This window comes from Equus quagga, chromosome 7 (assembly GCF_021613505.1).
Source record: "Equus quagga isolate Etosha38 chromosome 7, UCLA_HA_Equagga_1.0, whole genome shotgun sequence".
NCBI classification, from domain to species: domain Eukaryota; kingdom Metazoa; phylum Chordata; class Mammalia; order Perissodactyla; family Equidae; genus Equus; species Equus quagga.
Genome location: NC_060273.1, coordinates 18,134,045 through 18,155,228, shown reverse-complemented (window position 1 = coordinate 18,155,228; position 21,184 = coordinate 18,134,045). Strand labels below are relative to the sequence as shown.

Here is a 21,184-nt window from a genome sequence, read left to right as displayed (position 1 = left end):
CTTATTGAGAACTTTCACCTTATCACTTAAGGGAAGCACTTTATGGCTTCTCTGGCATATCTGAATTGCCAGCATCACCACTCTTGCACTTTGGGGCCATTATTAAGTAAAATAAGGGTTACTTGAACACAAGCACTGTGATACCAAACAGTGGATCTGATAACCAAGATGGCTAGTAAGTTACTAATGGGCAGGCAGTGTAGACACGCTAGACAAAGGGATGATTCATGGCTTGGGTGGGACAGAGGAGGATGGCGTATTTCATCACGCTACTCAGAAAGGCGGCAATTTAAGACTTCTGAATTGTTTATTTCTGGAATTTTCCATTTAATATTTTCAGACCATAGTTGACCATGGGTAACCGAAACTGCAGAAAGTGAAATCACAGCTAAGCGGGGACTACTGCAGTTTTAATGGCCTTCCACAAATGCCTTCTAGGATCTGTACGTGTTTGTTAGGCAGTTCCCTTCGTGGGAGGGTGGTTGTGAAGCCTCAGCCCAATCTCCAGTTGAGACACAACACTCTTCTCATTGTGTCCCCCAAACAGCAAGTACACTCCTTCACTCAACAAAACAATTATAAAGTGCCCACCGTGTGTGGAGCGCACTCCCCTGGGGAGGGGCCTGAGTGTACAGCTCTGAAGGAGCTCACCATCCAGTTAGAAAGACAGTTAAAAGCCAAGAGATGTGTCACACTCAGCATCACCAATAATGCCACAAGCATCGTGCTGCTCCTGATGTGATGAAGTGAGAACATGTCACCTCTAACTAAGGTAATTCTTGCTGGAATCGTTTAACCTGAATCTGATCATGAGGAAACAAATCAAGAAGGTGGAACTTTAAAAAACCAATGTCATGGGAAAAAAGGACAGGATAACTTATAAATTAAAGGAGACCAGAGACATGTCAATTTCATGGGACATGTGAAGCATGAAAGCTTTGGGGAAAAAAATATAAAAGACATTTTGGGGACAATTGGACTTTATACAGGTGATAACACAATGTCAAACTTCTTAGGTACGATAACAGTATTACGCAGTGGTTTGACTAGCCTTGTTCTAAGGAGATACATAGGAGTGAAGCATCGAGATGTCTGCAGTTGACCATCGAAAGTTCAGGAAAAAATAGTAACAAAAGGTCAACAACTTGCAACTAGGTGACAGGTATATGTGTGTTCATTGGACTATTCTTCCAGATATTCTGTTTGAAATTTGTCAAAACAGAAAGGGAGAAAATTCAACATGATACATGTAACCAAAAGTATATTGATGGCACACAACTGGATATTCAACAATCTGAGGTTGGTTAGAGAGTTTTACACAATGACACGGAAAGAGTGGTGTTTTAAGTGAAAACAGATTATAAGCAGCATGATCCCATTTCTATAAAATACATACCGAAAAGTTAATGATTACCATGATATGGTAGAAATACATCAGCTTATTCTGTTAATCAGTATTTTCTAAATTATAAATACCATGTACTGTGTAATAATAGAAAAATAAAAGTAACATTAAAAGTATGTGAAAACTGGGCACAGTCCAGCAGAAGCTGAGGAGCTGCTGCCTGTGAAGGCGGGAAGGGGCAGTGGAGCCTGCGCAGTTTCTAAGGCTCTGCAGGGGTCAGCTACGTGGAAAGGGCAGGAGACACGGATTCCAGGAAGATAAGCGTATGCAAAAGGAGGAGGGGTGGCCTGTGGTTAGAGAGCAGCTGGGAGCAGGTCACGAAGGAGGGCCTTACATCTGGTTAAGGAACTTGCCGGCAGTGGGGGCAGCAGGACTTTCTGCAGGGGAGAGCCAAGTCGGATGTACTTGAGGATCAGTTGCTGGTGACTAAGCAAAGGGTGGATTGGAGGCAATGAACCTCGTGGTTACTGGAAGGGCCAAGAGAAACATGTAGAATTGGAGGTTGGAATAAAGAGAGAAGGATTGGAAAGATATTCTGGAAAGAAAAATGGCAGTACTTGGTCAGATGAAGGAAATGAGTCTAGGATCCCTCTCAAGTTGATGACTTGGGCTACTGTGTGGTGAGTTGCCATCTGAAATAGGGGCGAGAGGAGGATCAGACTGAAGGGGGATATAATTTCAGTTTGGAGTATGTTGGATTTGTTTTGGGATACCAAGCAGATGACAGATATGAGCAAGAACTCAAGAAAAATGCCCACCTGGAGCCATGAAGCTGGAGTCTGAGTATGCAAGGTGCTTCACCTGTGCTGGCTCCCTTCCGCTGCCAAGTTCCCACTGAAGAATCCCACTGCCCATGCCCCGCCCCCCATCCCCACCCTACAAGGGATATGTGGGAATGACTGACCCGCTCCTCCTGGGATGGACCCTTAGTGCTTAAGCCTAAAGTGAATTCTACTTCCCTAAGGAGTGGATCAGAGCTGGGGCTGAGAAGCTAGGAGAACTGAGCAACTTACCTATCACTTGAAATTTCTTTATCAAGTGCATGTATTACTGTCTTAAGTTTTTACATGGTAGCCAAGTAAGCAAATGTCATGGTTCAACATTTAAGAAAACAACTCACAAACACAAGCTAGTGACCCTAAGACATATAGCTAAACCAGAGAGAGAAGAAAAAATATGAAAGCAAAAAAAAAAAAAGTAGCTGAGTTCTTTCCTAAGTTCTCAACAAGATGAGTATCTAAGAGCACAGACTTTAACATCAAGCAAATCTGAATTCTGAATTGGAGGCTCAGTGACTGTTAGGCGTATGACCTTGACTAAGTCACTTGACTTCTCTAAGCCTAAATTCCATCTAATGGGTAAAGTGGGGGTGACAAGAGGGATGTGGTGGAGTATTGACAATATAATGCACATAACATAATCTGACCCAGGGCCTGGCACATGGTAAGACTCAGCGAAGGAGCTAATATTGGGCCGGCCCAGTGGCATAGTGATTAAGTGCACAGGTTCTGCTTCCATGGCCCGGAGTTCGCTGGTTCAGATCCCAGGTGCAGACATGGCACCGCGTGGCAAGCCATGCTGTGGTAGGCGTCCCACATATAAAGTAGAGGATGATGGGCACGGATGTTAGCTCAGGGCCAGTCTTCCCAAGCAAAAAGAGGAGGATTGGCAGCAGAGATTAGCTCCGGGCTAATCTTCCTCAGAAAAAAAAAATTAAAAAACAAAAAAGGAGCTAATCTTATAGGACCTGAAGGCAGTGGTGGAGCAAGTACCTCATGGAAAGAACATCCAGAGAAGGTAACCATTCTCCACAAAAAGCTGGAGCTCTAGAGTGGGTCCTTTCCAAGTAGCATGTACCTCGCACATAGCAAGAGGTCAAAACACTGCTAGGTGGTCTGCCAAAGCTGCTGTTATCTATAGGCTGGAGTGTTGGCCTGAAAGCCCCAGACTCACAATGAATGGAAGTCAGCTAGTGCACGTCTTAGATGCTAGTGGTTATCATGTTTGTGTGTTTGCAGAGGGCAGGGGTAACAAGCCAATACGAGCTCTAGCTGGTACTTTTACTAGAACTCTTGGGGAAGAAAGAAATCCTCTTTCCCTTGGGGTTGCTAGTCTGGTAGAATCTAAGTCAACAGAGAACAAAGCAGAGCCAAGAGTTAGAGGGTCAGGTGTCTGACGACCCAACTTGAGCACCTGTATCAAGCCTAGGTCTGACCCTCTGGATTTTCTAGTTACATGAGCCAAATCCCTTGCTGAAGTCATGGGAATCGGATTTGTCACCAAGAGCCAAGAGGCCTGAGTCGTGGACCCATGGAGCTATAAGTCTTAGCCTTAGATATGGGAGCGGAGCCCGAGGGATCAGTGGACAAGAGGACCGTGCCCTCTGGGGTGCGAGTTCCCTGACAGCTCCTCCCGAACCACAGCTCCAGCGGCCATGATAAACCCAGAACACAAACTAACAAGACTCAGGATGGGAAGGGAAGGAGAAGAGAGTAGGGGTCATAATGAAAATTAAGATAAAAAAGACATGGGGGGAAATGAGTTTTCTTTAAGGTGAGAGAAAAAAGCCAAGACCAGCAACAACAGAGAAGTTAAAAGGGTATAAAAAAAGTTACAAGGCTAGGGGCCGGCCCCCTGGCCGAGTGGTTAAGTTCGCGCGCTCCATTGCGGCGGCCCAGGGTTTCGCTGGTTTGGATCCTTGGTGCGGACATGGCACCACTCATCAGGCCATGCTGAGGTGTCATCTCACGTGCCACAACTAGAAGGACCCACAACTAAAATATACAACTATGTACTGGGGGGATTTGGGGGAAAAAAGCAGAAAGAAAAAAGAAAAAAGAAAGAAAAATTACAAGGCTAGAATAGAGAGTTAAAAACATAAGGATTACTAATTGGAAAAAATAGCTCTAGAAGGTATTTTGGTCTGTATATTAGATATTACTGAATTGATATTAATTTTCTCAGGGGAGACAATGGTGCTGTGCAAAGGTGTAACCATGTCCTTATTCTTAGCAGAGGTGTTCTCCAATATTCACAGGTGAAGTGTCATGATGTCTGCATCTGTCAAATTTTCAGCAAAATAGTGTGTCTCTAGAGAAAGCAAGCGGAGTCGATATTTTCATGACTTGTGCAGCTAGGTGAAAAGTATAAGGTGGTCACCATAGCATATTTCAGGTTTCTGTAGGTTTGAAAATTTCCAAAACAAAAAAGGGAAAACAGCGAGGGATTAAAAGCAGATGAGGGGAAAGGGGTAAAACAGAAGCAAGAAACTTGAAAATAAGGAGCTAAAAAATGGGGTGAATAGTAAGGAAAAGTTCTGTGAGGAGAGTAAGATAGGCTAACAAGGCTTCAGAACAAAAATAGCCTTAATCAACTAGGAAAGGCCAGAGGTTAATCCCGGCTGACAGCCGCTAAGGAGTGCTGGCAGAAGGCCGCTGGGTGGGAAGCGTGCCACTCCCCACAGCATGGAGGGGCTCAACAGCAGCCTCCGGGGAAGGAGGAGGAGAAGCTGTTGCCTGTTGCCCTAATGACTGTGCTGTTTGTGGGGTCCCTGTTGTAGAAGGGTTCTGTTACCTGTAATCGAGAAAATGCCCTATCTCCCCCAAAGGTAGGGTACGATTGGCGTTATCTCATTCTCCATCTGAGGAGAGTCAAGCACCCTATTCATTTTAAGGTGATTGAAATAACAGTTCAGACTTGGGATAAAGTCCAGAAGGATCCTCTGTGCAGAAGGAAGATTCCCTAGGCGGCTCTCGGCTACGCTACAGCATGTGGCACAGTCCCATCCAGCCCTCTCCCCCACAAACACTCAGACCCCTAGGAAGCTGCTCCAGGCCTATGAGGTATTGGAAAAACAGAAAGGAGCCAGGAACGGGCAGGGAGACCAGACCTTCAGAACATTTACAAAGCAGGGGGAGGAGAGAGGGTCCAAAGGGAGTGGTGCTGGGTCAAAACCAGTTCTGACAAATTACTCCCTGTGCCAAGGATTCTGTTTCTGTCTCATTGTTGGTAATAGATCTTCTCCCTTGATCCTCCTGGGTCTTTGTAGCTCAAAGCTAGAGCTGCAGCCCCAACCCAATGTTCTATCAAACTTGTCCTCAAAGGCCAAATGGTCAGGTGAGGGCACATGAGGCACTAGTTGGGAGGCGGAAGGCCAGGCAGGCGAGGGAGGGCTGCCCCAGCAGGAGTGTGGCTGACTGCCAAGCTGGCCACTTTGACTAATACAGAGTAAAGAAAATCAACTCCCTTTATCAACTGTGTTCAGCAGGAACAAATCTGGATGTACTTAAAACCAAATAAATAAGACAGTAACAGGGTAGACCATGGCCGGCAAAAAAAAAAAATGTCTTGGCGCAGTTCCAATTATTGGTCAATTCCCCAGGACAGATCAGGCGCATGAAGAATTGGAAGGAAAAAGAGACGCAATTAATTATCAAATTTTAATTGACAGACTAATCTTACAGGATAAACAATAAGACAGCTAGTCAAGGTTACACTTTAAAAAAAATCCAGCAGCGTAAATCTAATAGACTAAGTACGTTCATCTCCTCCCAAACAGGCATTTGATTTAAAAACAAAAACCAGAACAGAGCGTACACCACAAGGAAACATGGTACTTACATGTATTGTCAAATAATTCTGCAGAACTCTTTAAGAAAAAGAGAGAGGTTCTTAGAAATTGAGAAAGCAGTAGAACCACCCAGCCTGGCAGGTTGATGTACCAGATGTTCTGCACACCAGAGGGCTCCTGACCACCCCTGACTTCAGAAAGGCCACCAGGCCCCATTAAGAAGGAAACAGGTGCCAATCTTAACTGGAGATGACAATCTCAAAGCTCTTTTCCAAGACAACAGGCATGAGGCATGAAGCAAGAGAAAGAGGTCTCCTTCCGAAGAAGGGGTGGAAAGCAAGCCTGCCCTTGCACGGCCCTTGGCACACAGAGTCTATCTCTTTCCCTTCTCTGCCCCTGACAGAAAGGGTAGGCCAAGTGCGAGAGCCCAGGAAGGCTCCTCCAGGCACATGGTTGAAGTGAGAGGAAGGGGAAAGCAAGCCCCTCTGGCTGAAATATGGCAACTTTTCAGAGACGTGGCAATGTGGCAAAGTTAGTCTCTTTGGCCCTCATAGGGTAAAGCAGCAACTAAGGAGCCTCCTGAGGCCTCATGGCCCTACTGCATCCACAAGATGACAGGAAAGTGCGTCCTTAGCTCAGTCTGACTTCACTGAAAAAGAGCTAATGCTACCTGCAAAAGGCCCATCATCAATTAAAATACTTCATACTAGAGAGTTCCAGCAACTCAGGAGTCTGAGTTCTCTGACTAGGCTGACCGAAACAGAGCTGAGAGGGACCGGGCCTCATCAGGGATTCTCCTGTCACTATTCTACCAAGTCGCCTCAGGGAGGGAAAGGAAGGCATGATGTCTGTGCGCAAAGACCTGCAGGAGGACCACCAGCACAAATTCTAGGAGAGAAAGCAGCCCATCAGGAGGCTCAGAGAGGCATTCCACCTGGAAGAGATGGCAAGCCCCTAGCCTACTTCCTGCGCGCTGGAGCCCCTCTCGCAACCAGCTTTCCCTTTAGGGTCCCCACCCCAGGGAAAGAACCAGTCCCCTCGGACAGTGACGAGACTGTACAGAAAGGATCCCGATGAAAACTTAACACTGTGAAGCTACCTAAGGGGAAGAGTACTTCAATTTGCTAACAGAGATTGAGTCAGTACATTCTGGACCGTAAGAAAAATAGAAGAGACCGTTCACGGGACCTAGGGACGAAAGAGTGAATACCGCTGTGACCCAGACACAGATCCAACTCAAATACTTCTCCCAGTGCTATCCACCTCTGCTCTCCTGAGGGCTTCCAGCAAGGTCTCCATGCAGACAGGGTCAGGAGCCAGAGCTCGAGATTGTTGTGGTAGATTTAGTGAGCTCTGTAAAGCAATACTCAAACAGCTCTGTACGAAAAGATGTCATTTACATTATTATTTATATATAATATCTCCAAGTAAGGAAAAAAGCACCATTTTACTTAAAATTAACAAGGCTCACACAGGCTTTGGTCCTATCCTGAAATGACGCCAGCCTGAGCGAGAAGCGGCTTGGCCCCTGGGGAGCGGGGAGACTACAGAACACGTGTCCTCACGGGGAGGGCGGGGTGTCACTAGCGCCAGTAGCCACAGGGACGGGGCAGATGAGGAGACCTGGCGGGAGGGACCTCAGAGAGCAGCACTGTGAGGCCAGTCTGGGGACAGAGACGCCTGCTTCGAGAACAAAAGTGGGTGTGTGGCACTGTCAGGACAAGTCTCCAGGACAGGGATGCTGGCCAACAAAAAGGGCAGTATTCCAATGGAGACGATGCTCTGCTTGCTACGTGACAGTTTCCTCTGTAGACTCGTCAGCTGCAGAGGGAGGCTCTGACAAGGAGCAAAGAAACGACTGCAGGCCAACAAGGACAGAGACGCCAGTTACCGCTCCTTCTTCAAGGGGTGAAAACAACTGGAGTGCTACACTTCACATACGTACTTACACCCCCAAAAAGAGCAAAGAGTAGATTTTCCTGCCCAGATGCATAACTTGGCATTGACTACATCATAAAAAGCATGAGTCTGTCTATATGGGCTGGATTCCTGAACTACAGCTTACAAGGGAAGGGTATAGAATATCATCATTCACTGGCTCACAAGGAGTAGTCATCTTAGGTGAACACATGCTAATACATTTCACAGAATGAAGGGTAAACAGCCAAGAATCCAAAATGTGAAGTTTGGAAAATCTCTCGCCAAACCTTACTATGAGAGCCTGCAACCAGTGAGAGGAGAATTGCAAAGACAGCAGCAGAGAAACAGCAAAGAGCACAAAGGATACCATTCACCAAGAGACTTTCCCCCATTTCAGAGTCAATCAAGTCATGAGGAGACAAGAGAAGTTCATGTGTACAAATACGTAAGGGCTAAAACCAGAAGAGGGTGAGCTAATCACGAGAGCAATTTACCCATTTGCGTTGTTTAAATACATCGGCCAACCCACTAGGTCAGATGTCTTCTTATCGAGAAAGGCAGCATCTCTGAACCTGGGATGAAGGACACTTGAACATAATGCATGAGCAGAAGGACCACATGGAGAAGCATAATTGAATTCATCAGTGGACTGCTTAAGAATTTCTTGAAACTTCTAAAGAAAACGGATTTGGGTCTGTGGCTATATGGCTGTATAAACTGTCTTCCACCTGGCTCCTTCTCAAAGAAGGCTTTATCGGCCTGGGAGCTGTGGCTTTTGAGCAGCACAGCCCAGGCACACCCATGCCAGGCTGGGCCTCAAAGCCAAATCAGTGAGGGCTGCAGGTACCATCAAGCCAGCAGTGGAACTCCCCAGAGATCAAGGCCCAAAGTAAGGGCAAGACGTTTAGAGGGGAGTCACTGTGAGAGACTCTGCTGCTCAACAAACACCACAGCAAGTGTGAGCGCTCCCTGACCTACACCAAACAGCTCTTCCTCTCCCACCATGCGTTCACGAGCAGCAGCACGGTGGGAGAGAGCCAGGAAAGGAAGCATCGATGAGGTACAAAAAGAGGAACTGCCATCTTTGGGTTTTTAAAACACAAACTCAAATCTAGGAAGTGAGAAAATAAAAAAGGGAAAGAATTCCATCTGAATCAATAGACAGAAAAATATGGCTTACTAACCCCCCCATTTTGCATACAATTTTATATGAAAAAGAAAAACACCCCAACTCATCACAAAGCAGTCCAAACGTTTGCAACCAGATTTGTGAAAATATTTCAGGTGAAATCACTTAAAAAAAAAAAAAAGAAACCAGAAAGCTTTTGATCAATCCTTTCTAAACAAAATTGGCAGATCTACTCTCAAACACACTTGAGTATTCCACACAACATGTTCGGAATTCAGATTTATTGATTTCCACTGTATTGACTTTAAAAATGGTATGAAGCTGACTGCAAGAAAGGGAACCGGTGATTTTAAGTTAAAATTAAGCTAATGGTGAAAGTACATCACCTCTGGCTTCAGTCACCACATCGCCTTAGATTGGAAATAGGTTTTTTTTGAACAAAGTTCCAGAACTCTGAAATCCAGGGATGCTGCAGGCCTCTCCCAGCAATGTCCTTCACTTTGGGTCAGTCTCCTGGGCCAGAGGTGAAAGTGCTTTCAAAAATACTGCCATTTCCCCAGCACAGTGTCTTTGATTGCATCCACATATTGAGTTGGAACCCAGTACACCCAGTAGTAAGAGGCTTCCGTGGGGCCCAACTGAAACGCCTGGAAGGGAAAAAGGAAAACCAAGCGGTACTTCAGAGGTCAGGAGACTATGCAGGCAGCACAACAAACATGGGGGAGGGCAGACAGGTGAAGTATTTTAAAAGGAAAGGGAACAAAACTGTGCACACGGGGAGCATTCTCCTGCCAAAAAAAAAGAAGGTGGGAGAGAGAAGCATAGCCGACCCTAAAGCAGCGGTTCCCAAACTCAAGAGCACAGCGGAACCATCTGGAGGGCTTGTTAGAACAGACAGATGGGCTCCACCCCTCAGACTTTCTGATTTGAGGTCTGGGGTGGGGCCTGAGAATCTGCATTTCTAACAAGTTCCCAGGTGATAGACTACTGCTGATCCAGAGACCAGTTTGAGAACCACTGCCCTAGAAAAACTGTCACACATGCACAAGGAAACAGATACGAATGTTCAAAGCAGTACGGTCAGAAACGATAAAACCCTGGAAACAACCTACATATCCATCAGTAAGGGAACACAAAATGAAGGGTGACATGGCCCATTCATACGAACACTGGATCACTTTCAACAGGTATGAAGTGGATCTATAGTGAATATAAACAGATCATAATGTTGAAACAAAAAAGGCAAGCTACAGAACGATACATACCATGAGACCATTTATGAAAACTGAAAAAACACAAAACAATACTGTATCTTGTTCATGGATATATATGGAAATAAAGCATAGAGATGGGAAGGATCCGCATGACAAATACTGATAATGGTACTGGGGGAGGGGAAGACAAGGGGGAGGTATTCACTGCTGGTAAATTTGATTGCTTTTACTTAAAGAAAGATTTAAAGCAAGTTACAAGATTTTTACAATTGTCGTTTCTTGGTGATGGATATATGGGTTTGTTAGAGTATTCTCTGTTCTTTCCTCTATTTTTAAAAGTTTCTCTAAAAAGGAAAAAGCACAGCCACCCCTTTCTAATGTGAACCGTGATACATGAATCTAGCTAGTGAAATGGCATCTGCAGAAAGAGGGAAATAAACACTTTCATTAGGAGAGAGGTAGACGTGCTGCTTCATGGTGTTTAGAAAAGAGAAGGGGCTCTGAGAACCACCCTCTGCCAGCAACGACTCGAGAGAGAAACGAGGATCTAAACTAAACACTAAAGCATTACCCAGCCACACCAATTCCTTAAAAGATGTCCACTCGACTTGTCTGAAATTCCTCTCACCAGCATGCTTTGAGAACTGGGGTTTGCAAACCCTACACCGCCAAACTGGAAAAACGAATGTTTCGAAAGGAAGTGAAAGGGCCCAGCTTGAAAATATTAAAATCCAACTTTTAAAACGTAAAAAATACTTGAGTAGGCAAAACAAATCCATGTGCAATCCTTTAAAGACTACAGAGACCAGGGGCGGCAGGGCTGCCAGAGGCCTGAAAGCCGCCCCTGTGGCAATGTCACCGCTCCCAGGACGACACCCCAGGAGCTCGCAGCCCAAGGACTACAATCCCACCCATGCCTTGCTGCAGCACCTCTGAGCTGACAGACACCAATGAGGCAGGAGAGGGGACAGGACTGACTGAGTGACTTTTCCTAGAGCCAGGGGATCTGCTATCTGTCCAGAGAGAACGGCCATGATGCTAGATCTCCTTTTCCTGGAATCTTCCAATACCTCCCTCTGCCGTGGACTCTGTAACAGTGACCCCCAGGTCAAACCACTAGCTGTTCCTTCTCCCTGGGATGGGGCCGACATGGCTGCATCACCATCAGCTGGACACTGAAAAATCTGCCTCCTCCGATGAAGAATGGCAGGCAGCCCTGCCCTCACCCTATTACTGCTCAGGTCAGGTCCCTGTCATAGCAACCTGGGAGTTTACGTAGCTAAACTTCATTCTTAAAGTGCTCCCTCCAAATAGTGCTGGGAAAATTGAAGGGGTTTGCCTAAGCTGCTCAGCTCGTCAGATCACTGGATTCTTGGCCTTGTTCTACACAGCTGTAGGGAATGCCCCCAAACAGTCCGTCTCAGGAAACGGCAGCCCACCCTCATTAGAGCAGGCTCTGTCCTTCCCACAGGGTCCTTGGCTACTCGACGGCTGCCCATCACAGAAGGGGACTGCTGGTGTCCACACAAATGCCAAGGCCAGTGGGAGGTTTTGTTTTATACAAAGCAAGACAAAAGTTAAAATGAAAACCCACAAGCCATTCCTCCTCTTTATATTTATTTTCCTGGTCTAAAAACAAAATATTACAAATAAGAGGGAGGCAAAAGGGATAAAACACATCCCCTTTAAACTGCAAGGCGGGGGGCTGCAAAATAAACAGAACGAGGAATAAATAGGTCATGAATTAAGTTCTAAGTAGATGAAGAAAACATGAAGGTCTTAAAACCGTGCGTCTTCCATATACTGAGTTTTCTCCTCAGTTAAAAATCCATTCCCTGCCTGAGGAGCAGAAGCAGGAGTCTAGTGAGAGGCTGCACCACACGCCTACTTACCATCATGTGGTAGTCCTCGTGTCCTTCGATAGGTTCACTGACCACATTTTTAATGGAGCCCATGGGCAATTTCTCAGTCCGCTCTAAGTTGAAAGGGATTACAACGATTATTCAAAGGCCCTCCTGTTCTCCTCCTGTGACTAAGTAGTCTCTCGTCAGGGTTGGTGGCTTTGGGGATCAACTGTAAACACAAGTCACCTATGCCCTCTGGGGACGATGGGGTAGGATTTTCTGATCAGTTCCCCCAGAGCCCTGCCTGGGAGCTGGACTTCTCAGGAGCAAACGGGGAACAGGACTTGGCAATGGGATCTTAAAGGCCTCTGAGAGGAGAGATGTATCTTTCCCGGCGTTATTTTTTAAAGTCTGATGATTAATAAATACCCAAACAATTCCACTGCACCTTTACTGCCCAAGCCCAGGACTGGCTAAGGCCTTTGGTACATAGGAGGCAAGAGGACAAGGACACAGAGGCAAGAGCACACCCCTGGGGCTCTCACAGGAAGGGGGAACGCCAGGGCTTTATGAACAGTTTCTATCCCAGGATCTTGCTCACATGCCCTCCCACCCTCAGTCCCTCCCCTGGTCCCCCACCCCTCCAAATATACACACACAAAGGATTTCTCCTAAAACACTGATAACCTCTTATGATTAATGCTCGAGATACCACTATCACAGGGGGTCAGAAGACACTTTGCAGGAAGTTTAAGAATGGCAGGTAAGAAAGAGGCGGCAGCGAGGAATGCCTGGAGGGAGATGAGAATGCTGGAAGTGAGCCAAGTACAGTGGGATCGGGGATGACGGCAGGAGGCGGGGAGCGCCTGCGCAACAGGAAGCCACCACCCAGAAGTAGCAGACACCTCAGGGATGGGGAGAAGCTCTCAGCAAAGTTAAACCAAGTTGGAAAAAAAACTCATTACAGTCTTTGCAGAAAGAGAAATCTGGAAAAGGCAGAATCTGAAAACAGATGTTAACAAAATAGACCAAGAATTCAGAGACCTGGGTTCTGGTCTGGCTGATGATTTGAGACATTTTACTTCCGTCCTGTGGGGCTCAGTCTCTGAAGACTGTGGGTGGAGAGAATGGACCTGAAGATGTTCATTCAGGTTTTGACTTCCAGTGGCTCTAACACAGTGACCCACAGGCAGGACCTGACCGGCAGCTGTTTTTAAGATGGAAACTTTTTAAAACACCAGCCATCTTGAAATTGAAATGTCCAGAGACTTCACACAAAAATATAGATTTCTGGCTTCTCTTGAAGATGCAGAAGATGTAACAATCCTGGGCCCACATTCCTGAGTGGCAGCAACAAGCTAGATTCAAGCCCCGACTCCCCTACAAACACGGCACCCACGCCCCGTGGCAGCTTCACGTGTCACCTGTTCACGCTTCCTGCCTGGAACCTGTTCTTCTCACTCTGTTGGGCCTGAGGCTGTCAGTACTGCCTCCTACACAGGCTATCACAGGGAGAGTTTAAGCCGCAAATAGGAGCCCTGAGTGTCACCGGGTAAAGCACCCCATCGAGCAGGAGGCCAACTGGCTGCTGGGATGGTCACTCCACAGCAGCTTCCTGCCAGCAGAAAGATGAAGCCAGCGGCTAGCAGGCAACTCGCAGAACAAGCTGTCCTCCTAGGAAATGCTTATGACACTTGGGTGACAGGACTCCTGGGTCAGGGAAAAGAGTGCCTGAGGCACACTGGTACAGTGGTTTGGGTGGGAATGAAAGCCTCAGCCTTGGGCAACCCTTTAAGACATGAGTAGTTCACAGCCACACTCTTTAATAAGGCTGATGAATAAGGAGGCTTTCAACAGCTCTGAAGCCCCAGCATGTCAAGATTCTTCTCAAGCTTCACGCCAAAGCAGGAAGGCAGTTGCTCTTACAAGCTGAAATAAAACCTCAAAACACAGGGACAGGAGGTTCTCATTAGTCCCTGCAGTCATGACATGTTTCCTACACAACTTCATAACACAAAAATATTCCCCGAGAACCAACGAGCACTTACAGACTTAGTCCTCATCCAGACTCCACTGCCTGTACCTATCCTCCCGGCCTTCAGTGTTCTCCTGGATCAGTCCTAACCACTGCCTTCAATTAGGCCGCCTAAGTGAACGGAGAAGCCTAGGAAGAGGCAGGGTTTCGGCAAGTTAATGCAATGATGGAGAACTAAGCAAGATCACCTCCAAAGTCATGAGTAAGTGAGGATCTGACAGAGGCAGGGCAGCTCACAATTAAAAGAAAATTGATGACGTGACAGGCTCTGCAGAAGAGAATGACCTATTCACGGGTTCAAAGGCTCTTGGAAAAACTGGGGAAGCCCTTAAATATTTTGCAAAACTTGCTTTGACCATGCAGTTAGAGTGGAATGTGAAATGAAAAACATAGCAAGTTATCATAAGATTATTAGAAAACTCAAGCATTATTGGCATTTCAGTCTTTGTTCATTTTCAGAACCAAGAGAGGGTTGAAAATAAGAAACTTATTTTCATAGTTTAGATGACAAAAATCTCACCCCCATCACCCCTGGCCCAATTATTTTCCATAAAACTCTGCTCCCATTTTAAATTGAGTCATACTAAATGGCCTATCCCTGAAACCAATTAACCTCAGATGATGGGACCCCTATACTTCTCTTTAGCATTTACCTCAAACACTGAATACCTACAGTGCTGGCCAGAAACAGGTGAATTAGGCATGTTCGGTTCCCTCCGGGAATCTAACAGGGGGACAGACAAGTCAGAGAGTAATGAGTGCTCTGGGGATCTAGACGGAGGGCTCGATGAACAGAAGCAGCAGCAATTCACTTGGAGGGCAGGGGAGATACCACGGAAGGCTTCGTTAGGAGAGCACATTTAAGTAGGGCCTTGGAAGATGTTATTAATAACAAGGAATGGGAAGAAGGCATTCCAGGTAAGGGCACAGCATGAGCAAAGATGTGGGGCTGTGCAAAGCGTGTTGGGAAGTTCAGGGAGTGATGCAGCTGAAACACACAGGGGACAACAGGGCGAGGGACAGGAAGGTCGTTCAGAAGTTTAAACTGGGGCCCCAGTGTTGAGAACGCTGGACAGTGTTCAGGCATTTGAACTTGGCCTTAAAGAGCCAAAGGTTTTTGAGCATGGTAACCAGGGAGGAAAAAACAGTACAGAAAATGAGTAGGACAGAAGAGATCATAGATGGGGCAGAGAAATAGGTTAACTTGCTTTAACAGACCAAGTTTAAAGATGCTAATTGGCACAACAGAGTGGCAAAGAAAAGGACACAGATAATTCTGGAGTGTAACTGACAAGACTCTGAACCATGTGGGAGAGGGAGAGGGAAGACAGGCAGAGGCACTTTCCAGCAAACAGCAAGCCTGACCCTCCGTGCGCAGGCAGGGGTGGGTGGGGACAGACAGAGGGCAATCAGGCAGGGAGGGAGGGGTAGGTCCCTAGTACTAGGAAACCTGCACCCAGTACAGGGGCGAACTCTGACCTACAGGGGCCAGGTGGGTGACATACGTGAAGGAAGACAGCCACCTCTAAGATAAAAGGGACAGTGAGGACTGTAGCATGGCCCATCTGGAACTACGACTTGGCTCCAGCTGATCTTTGCCAGGTGAGAATGCAGGTCCAAAATGGCTAGATCTTTTGACTTTTTTTCAAGAGAAGCCAAAAAAAAAGTCAGATCAGGTGAAATCGCCTGATTTTTACAGATTGTGGGTAAACCCATAAAACCCTTGTCTATGGAACAGACCTGGCCCTCAGGTCACAGGTTTAGGGCCTCTGGTTTTGGGCGCAACTGAAGAGCCAATGTTTGATGGCCCTGAAATGAGACTGAAAAGAAGGAGGGAAAAGGGTTCAAACAAAAGGCGAACACAGAAAACCAAAATCAAAAGCCAGGAGCAAGCAAAGCAGAGTGGAGAGAGAGCTTTCCGAGGAAGGAGCAGAACCGCTCCAAAGACAGATGGCTGCTGGGTGCCAGAGGCAGAAGCTGGGCAGAGATGAGGGCAGCGACGTACCTTTTGTGCCGATCCACAGCTGGTCTTGTTCTAGCTTAAAGGTGAGTCTCACTTTTCCCCCAGACTTATTGTACATCCCAGATAAGGGTACCGTTGGCAGGCGCTCCTGGAGACACAAGGGCACGGTAAGAGAAGGCGGGACCAGAAACAAAGTAAGACAGAAAGAGGAGAAGGGACAGGATGCAAGGACATGACCACAGGAACCTCAGAGGGTGGCCCTGGCTCGTTTGCAGAATGCTCACAAAGGACTCTGACTTACCTGGGCACCCTTAACAGATGGCATCACATCTTCAGGTTTTCCTTTATCCAACACTTTCCTGTGTTGCTATAAGGTAAGTCAAAAGAGATAATTAAATGAAACAGCTGACTGCATTTAAGTCATGTCACTAGCTCGCTGAAAAAGAGGATGAAGAAAGCCTTAATGTTTTGGTTCAAAAGCTTTCCCTGTCTACAGATTATGGGTCCTTTGACACGAGTAGTGTTATCCAGCAAAAATTTCCATGATGATGGAAATGTTCTATACATATGCTGTCCCAAACAGTAGCCATGAGCCCCTTGTGGCTATTAAGCACTTGAAATTGGCTACTCTGACTGAGGAAGTGAATTGTTAGTTTTATTGAATTTTAATCAGCCACATGTGGTTACCATACTAGAAATCAAAGTTCTGGGGCAAAAAGGATTTCTAGAATGTTAAGACAAATGAACACTACTCCCCTCCCACCCCACCCACCTCCCACCCCAGAGACCTTCCTGCAAAATCACCAATGAAAGGATTAAACTTCAAGCTAAAGAGAGCCACAAAGCGTGCTGCTCTACTGGCAGGTACAAAATGACAGCCATTTCTGTCCACTTAAATTCCCAAAGAAACCCGTAACGATGCTGGTAAATGAGCCTGCCCAGAAGGGCCCTTCTTCAGCAAATGGAGATTCGGTCTATTGCTGAAGTCTTCCCCACCGCCTCACCCTCAGCCTCAGCTAAACAGAAAGCTTGAAGAACCACATTGCCAAAGACAAATGCTGATGACTCGAGAGCCTGACATTAAGAAGTCTCTAACCCCACGCCTGCCCCAGGAGTTTGAGGCGGCTTATGAAAGGTTCTAATTAAGCTCACAGCCCCTAAAACAGCTCAGTCTGGCCCAAATGCCTGGGTCTTGTTTCCTCTCCATCTATGGCTTTATAGGTCCTGTTGGGTAAAGCCAGAACTATGGGGCAATGAGTCACAGAGGGTAAAAATTTAATTGAATTAAGCACCAGGTGGCCGTGAGCCAGCTCAAATCCTTACTAGCATGGCAGAAATCCTCTGGTAGGAACAAACTCAATACGGCCAGACTGTGAGCAAAGGGTTACCCTATGTACCAGGCCCAGATTCCTGCACGAGCTGATGAAAAGCCAGCAAAACGTGTCCCTCTCATTAGGCCATGTTACGCCTCCTCGATGGCATCAGCGAACAGAAGCAGCATGCACTAGGAGGATATCTAGACTCACACCTCACAAGTACCTTTTAAAGAATTTTCCCTGCAACGTGGAGAAGACTTCTAAGGCTGCTAAGCTACCATTAGTAACCTGTATTTAAGGGGCACGTTGCGCTCCAAGGGTGTAACCAGTGGGAACAATCACTCACGTCTGACACGCTCATATCTGACGATTGCATACATGCGGCAGAGGAGAAGGAAAATGAACTCAACTGGTTACAAGACATTATAACCACATATTTTGGGTTGAAAGTGTGCAAATAACCACCTTTTAAATGTTAATACAGGGTTACAACCCCTTATCTGATACCCCATGGGACAGAAGTTCTAGACTTTTTATAAAGTCAAAAACTTTCAGGGATTTTACAAATCTAATATAGTTTTAAAATATATTACATATGGGGCCGGCCTGGTGGCGCAGCAGTTAAGTTCACACGTTCCGCTTCGACAGCCCGGGGTTCGCCGGTTCGGATCCCGGGTGCAGACATGGCATCACTTGGCAAAAGCCATGCTGTGGCAGGCGTCCCACGTATAAAGTAGAGGAAGATGGGCACAGGTGTTAGCTCAGGGCCAGTCTTCCTCAGCAAAGAGAGGAGGATTGGCAGCAAATGTTAGCTCAGGGCTAATCTTCCTCAAAATAAGTAAATAAATAAATAAAATATATTACATAATATCCTTTGTGGGGTCTGGGGCAGCACCTTGTCACCAAACACATTAGTATATCTACAGCAAAACATGAATATTCACAGTAAATCTGGTCAGGATTTGCTGCCAAATCTACAAAAACACTTGGCTGTCAAACTCTTTTTAGGTTTTGGAAGCACACATAAGGGATTATGGATCTGTAACACACTTGTGTCCTTCTTACACTGTCGGCCACATGCTTTGGTGCCTATGTTAACTAACACTGACGGTGGTTCATGTGGGTCCACTCTGCTCAGGACACTGGTTAGGCTGAGAATACCTATTTTCCTAGAACACTACTAAGAGTGGCCAGCAGGGTTCATAACAACGAGCAGGATTTGCTGGGTGACAAAATGGCAAGTGATGGTTCTTCCAACCAGTTCCTTCTACAGTAAAATAATTTTTATGGCTGCAATGAACATAAGACAAGGCTAGATCTCTTCCATCCAAAATGAGCAACAGAGAATGTGAAAAATCAGGCCCCCATTTCATCGACCAGGAGGGAAAAAAAAAAATCAGTGTAGTTATCTTCCTAGTCAGCTTCACTTGGCTTCCAGAAACAGTTTTAGAAGAACCTTTGGAAGCTCTTGATTCCCATGCCTATCCAGAAACGGGCTTGTTGACTTGGGGGAAGCCACGAACCAAAAAACAAATGAAGGACTTGTACAAAATGGGGGAATAATGCTAGTAGTGCCATTTTTCTTTGGACTGAGAGGAGAGCAACCCACAGCAGATTCCTTTCCATACCTAACTGAAGGCTGCCTTTACAAAGGCCTTATCCTAAAGTAGGTAGACTTGAGACACACTGACCCGCCAGATGAGACAAAGTTGCAAATCTCAGGTAGTTGTCACCTCCACTCAACAGCCAGCCGCACCCAACTGCTGCCATAAATTTCCATCATGGGCCCTGTCCGAAAAGGAGCTTATTCTAGGGAGGATATGACCAGCCTAGGCTCGAGAGGACAAAGCCTCACACTCCCCAGGACGAACGATCACACGACAGACTCACTTTCTGCCTGCAGAGAGGCTCCTTCTTGTTCTCCTCGGCCTTTGCATCCTGCTGCGCAGCATCTTTGGGCGTGTTGACTGCTAAAACATCATTTATCGTGGAGCCAACCACCATGATCTTGGCCCCGCTGGTCACTTTTATTTCTCTTAACGTCTTATCCTCAGGGACAAGTCCCTTATACATGACTTTCTGCATGGCAGGCGGGAGACCTTGGTAAAAAGTAGAGGACAGTGAAAGCAAAGAATGGAAAACAGACATGGACCAGAGTCCTCGGGCAAGAGACCTGGACGTGAATACTGCTCTACCACATACTACTTTCGGGAGCTTGGAGAATTCACAACCTCTCTGACCCACACTTTCCAGAACTTTCTAACACTGATAACAGCGGTTACTTCTGTATGGACTTGTTTTAAGGCTTAAAAGATAGGTAAAACATAGAACATTTAATGCAGCACCTGCTGTTCAGCAATTTTTCAATAAAAACTAGCTATCATTCATTCCTAGTTGTTCCTCAATCATCCAATCAGCCAAATATTAAATGAGAGTCCACAGGCCTCAGGGATACAAAACCCAGTAAGGACAAAGTTGCTGTTTTTATGAGCTTACTGACTACAGAAAGAAAGCTTAAAAAAGAAATCACTTCAGCCAGCAGAATCTGTAAACGAGATAAAACTAAGTAACATGAGCATCTGAGACCAGGCCAGCAGGATAGCCAACAGCAGTGTCTCCTAAACTTCCCTTATGAGAATTACCTATTTGCTAAAAATAAAGTCCTGGTCACATTCCAAACCCACTGAATCAAAATCTCCACGGGGGAGGGCCTAAGAGCTGTAAATTTACCAAGGGCCTTAAGTGACTTTTACTAGAGATGTTTGGGCAACGCCAGTTAGAAGCTTGGGCCTAAGAGTCAGACCTGGGCCTGAATCTCAACTCAGCCACTTACTAACTCTAGGATCTTGGATCTCATTTTCCCCATCTGAATAATGGGCATACTAGTACTTACTTCGGAGGAGTGTTATGAGCACTGAGGGAGCCGAGGCAAGGCCAGCGCAGTGCGCGGCACGGTGTAAGCGCCAGCGATGGGCAGGCGGGGTGGGGAAGGCCGGCTGTGGCCGTCAGCGCACGGGGAATACCTGTAATCGAGTGAATCTTCTGCTTTAGCTCGGAGCCTGTGCTGTCCAGAGGGAACTTCACGTCGTGCTTAGTCTTGTTCCAGATGATCTTCAGGTCCACCAGCTCCCTGCCCGCGCCGCCGCCCGCGTCCTCGCCGTTGCTGACCGAGGCCTGGGCCGCGGGGTCCCCAGGGGGCTGGGCCGGGGCCGGCTGCAGAACGCCTCGCGCGGCGCAGGAGTCTTCGGCTGCCGCCCCCGCCGCGGTTTCGGCCTCCACGCAGTTGAGGGGCCGCGCGGGCGCCTCGGCCGCCACCGTCTCGGCCTCCGTGTCCATGCCAGGTTCCTCCATGCCTGCAGGGGGGTCAGGGGGTGGGCGCTCGCCGCGGGCTGGGCCTGGGCTCGGACTCTGCGCGGGCGAGGCCGGACCACCGTTCCCGAGGCAGGCTACTCCTCCCCGCGCCAGGCCGCACCCCCCGTGGCGCGCCCGCTTCCCCTCGGCCCAAACCCCGGCGCCCGCCACCCCCTCCACACTTACCATCCGGGGCTCCGGCCGCCGCCATGATGATTGTGTACAACACCCACCGCTCCCGCAGAGGCCGCCGGGAAAAGGCGAGCTAGCTGAGATTGGCCCCCGCAGCAGCCCCTAATCTCACACAGCCTGGCCGGAAACAGGTGGAGGTTTCTATGGAGACCCGCCTCCTCCGCTTCCCCGACCCGGCCCCTGCCACGCTTTAGCTTTCGGGACCCGTCGCGGGGGGGGGAGTGGGGGCGGGCCCGGGAAATCGC

At 47.3% G+C, this 21,184-nt stretch overlaps 1 protein-coding gene across 4 annotated transcripts; it reads right to left on the bottom strand.

The window, feature by feature from the left end:
* Positions 1 to 9,290: 9,290 nt before the first annotated feature.
* On the bottom strand, positions 9,291 to 21,100 carry UBFD1 (ubiquitin family domain containing 1). Of its 4 annotated transcripts, none has more exons than XM_046667382.1 (8): positions 20,934 to 21,100; positions 20,420 to 20,749; positions 19,287 to 19,495; positions 16,382 to 16,447; positions 16,123 to 16,228; positions 14,771 to 14,841; positions 12,131 to 12,213; positions 9,291 to 9,671 (listed from the first exon to the last, which is right to left on the bottom strand). In XM_046667382.1, the coding sequence occupies exons 1-7, from the start codon at positions 20,956 to 20,958 to the stop codon at positions 12,133 to 12,135; spliced, it is 888 nt and encodes a 295-aa protein (XP_046523338.1). In that variant the 5' UTR covers positions 20,959 to 21,100; the 3' UTR covers positions 9,291 to 9,671; positions 12,131 to 12,132. The 4 variants fall into 4 exon arrangements, 3 of the variants coding, with proteins under 3 accessions (XP_046523338.1, XP_046523337.1, XP_046523339.1); XR_006889436.1 differs by having other exon boundaries at positions 9,550 to 9,671; positions 14,791 to 14,841; XM_046667381.1 differs by lacking the exon at positions 14,771 to 14,841.
* Positions 21,101 to 21,184: the final 84 nt, after the last annotated feature.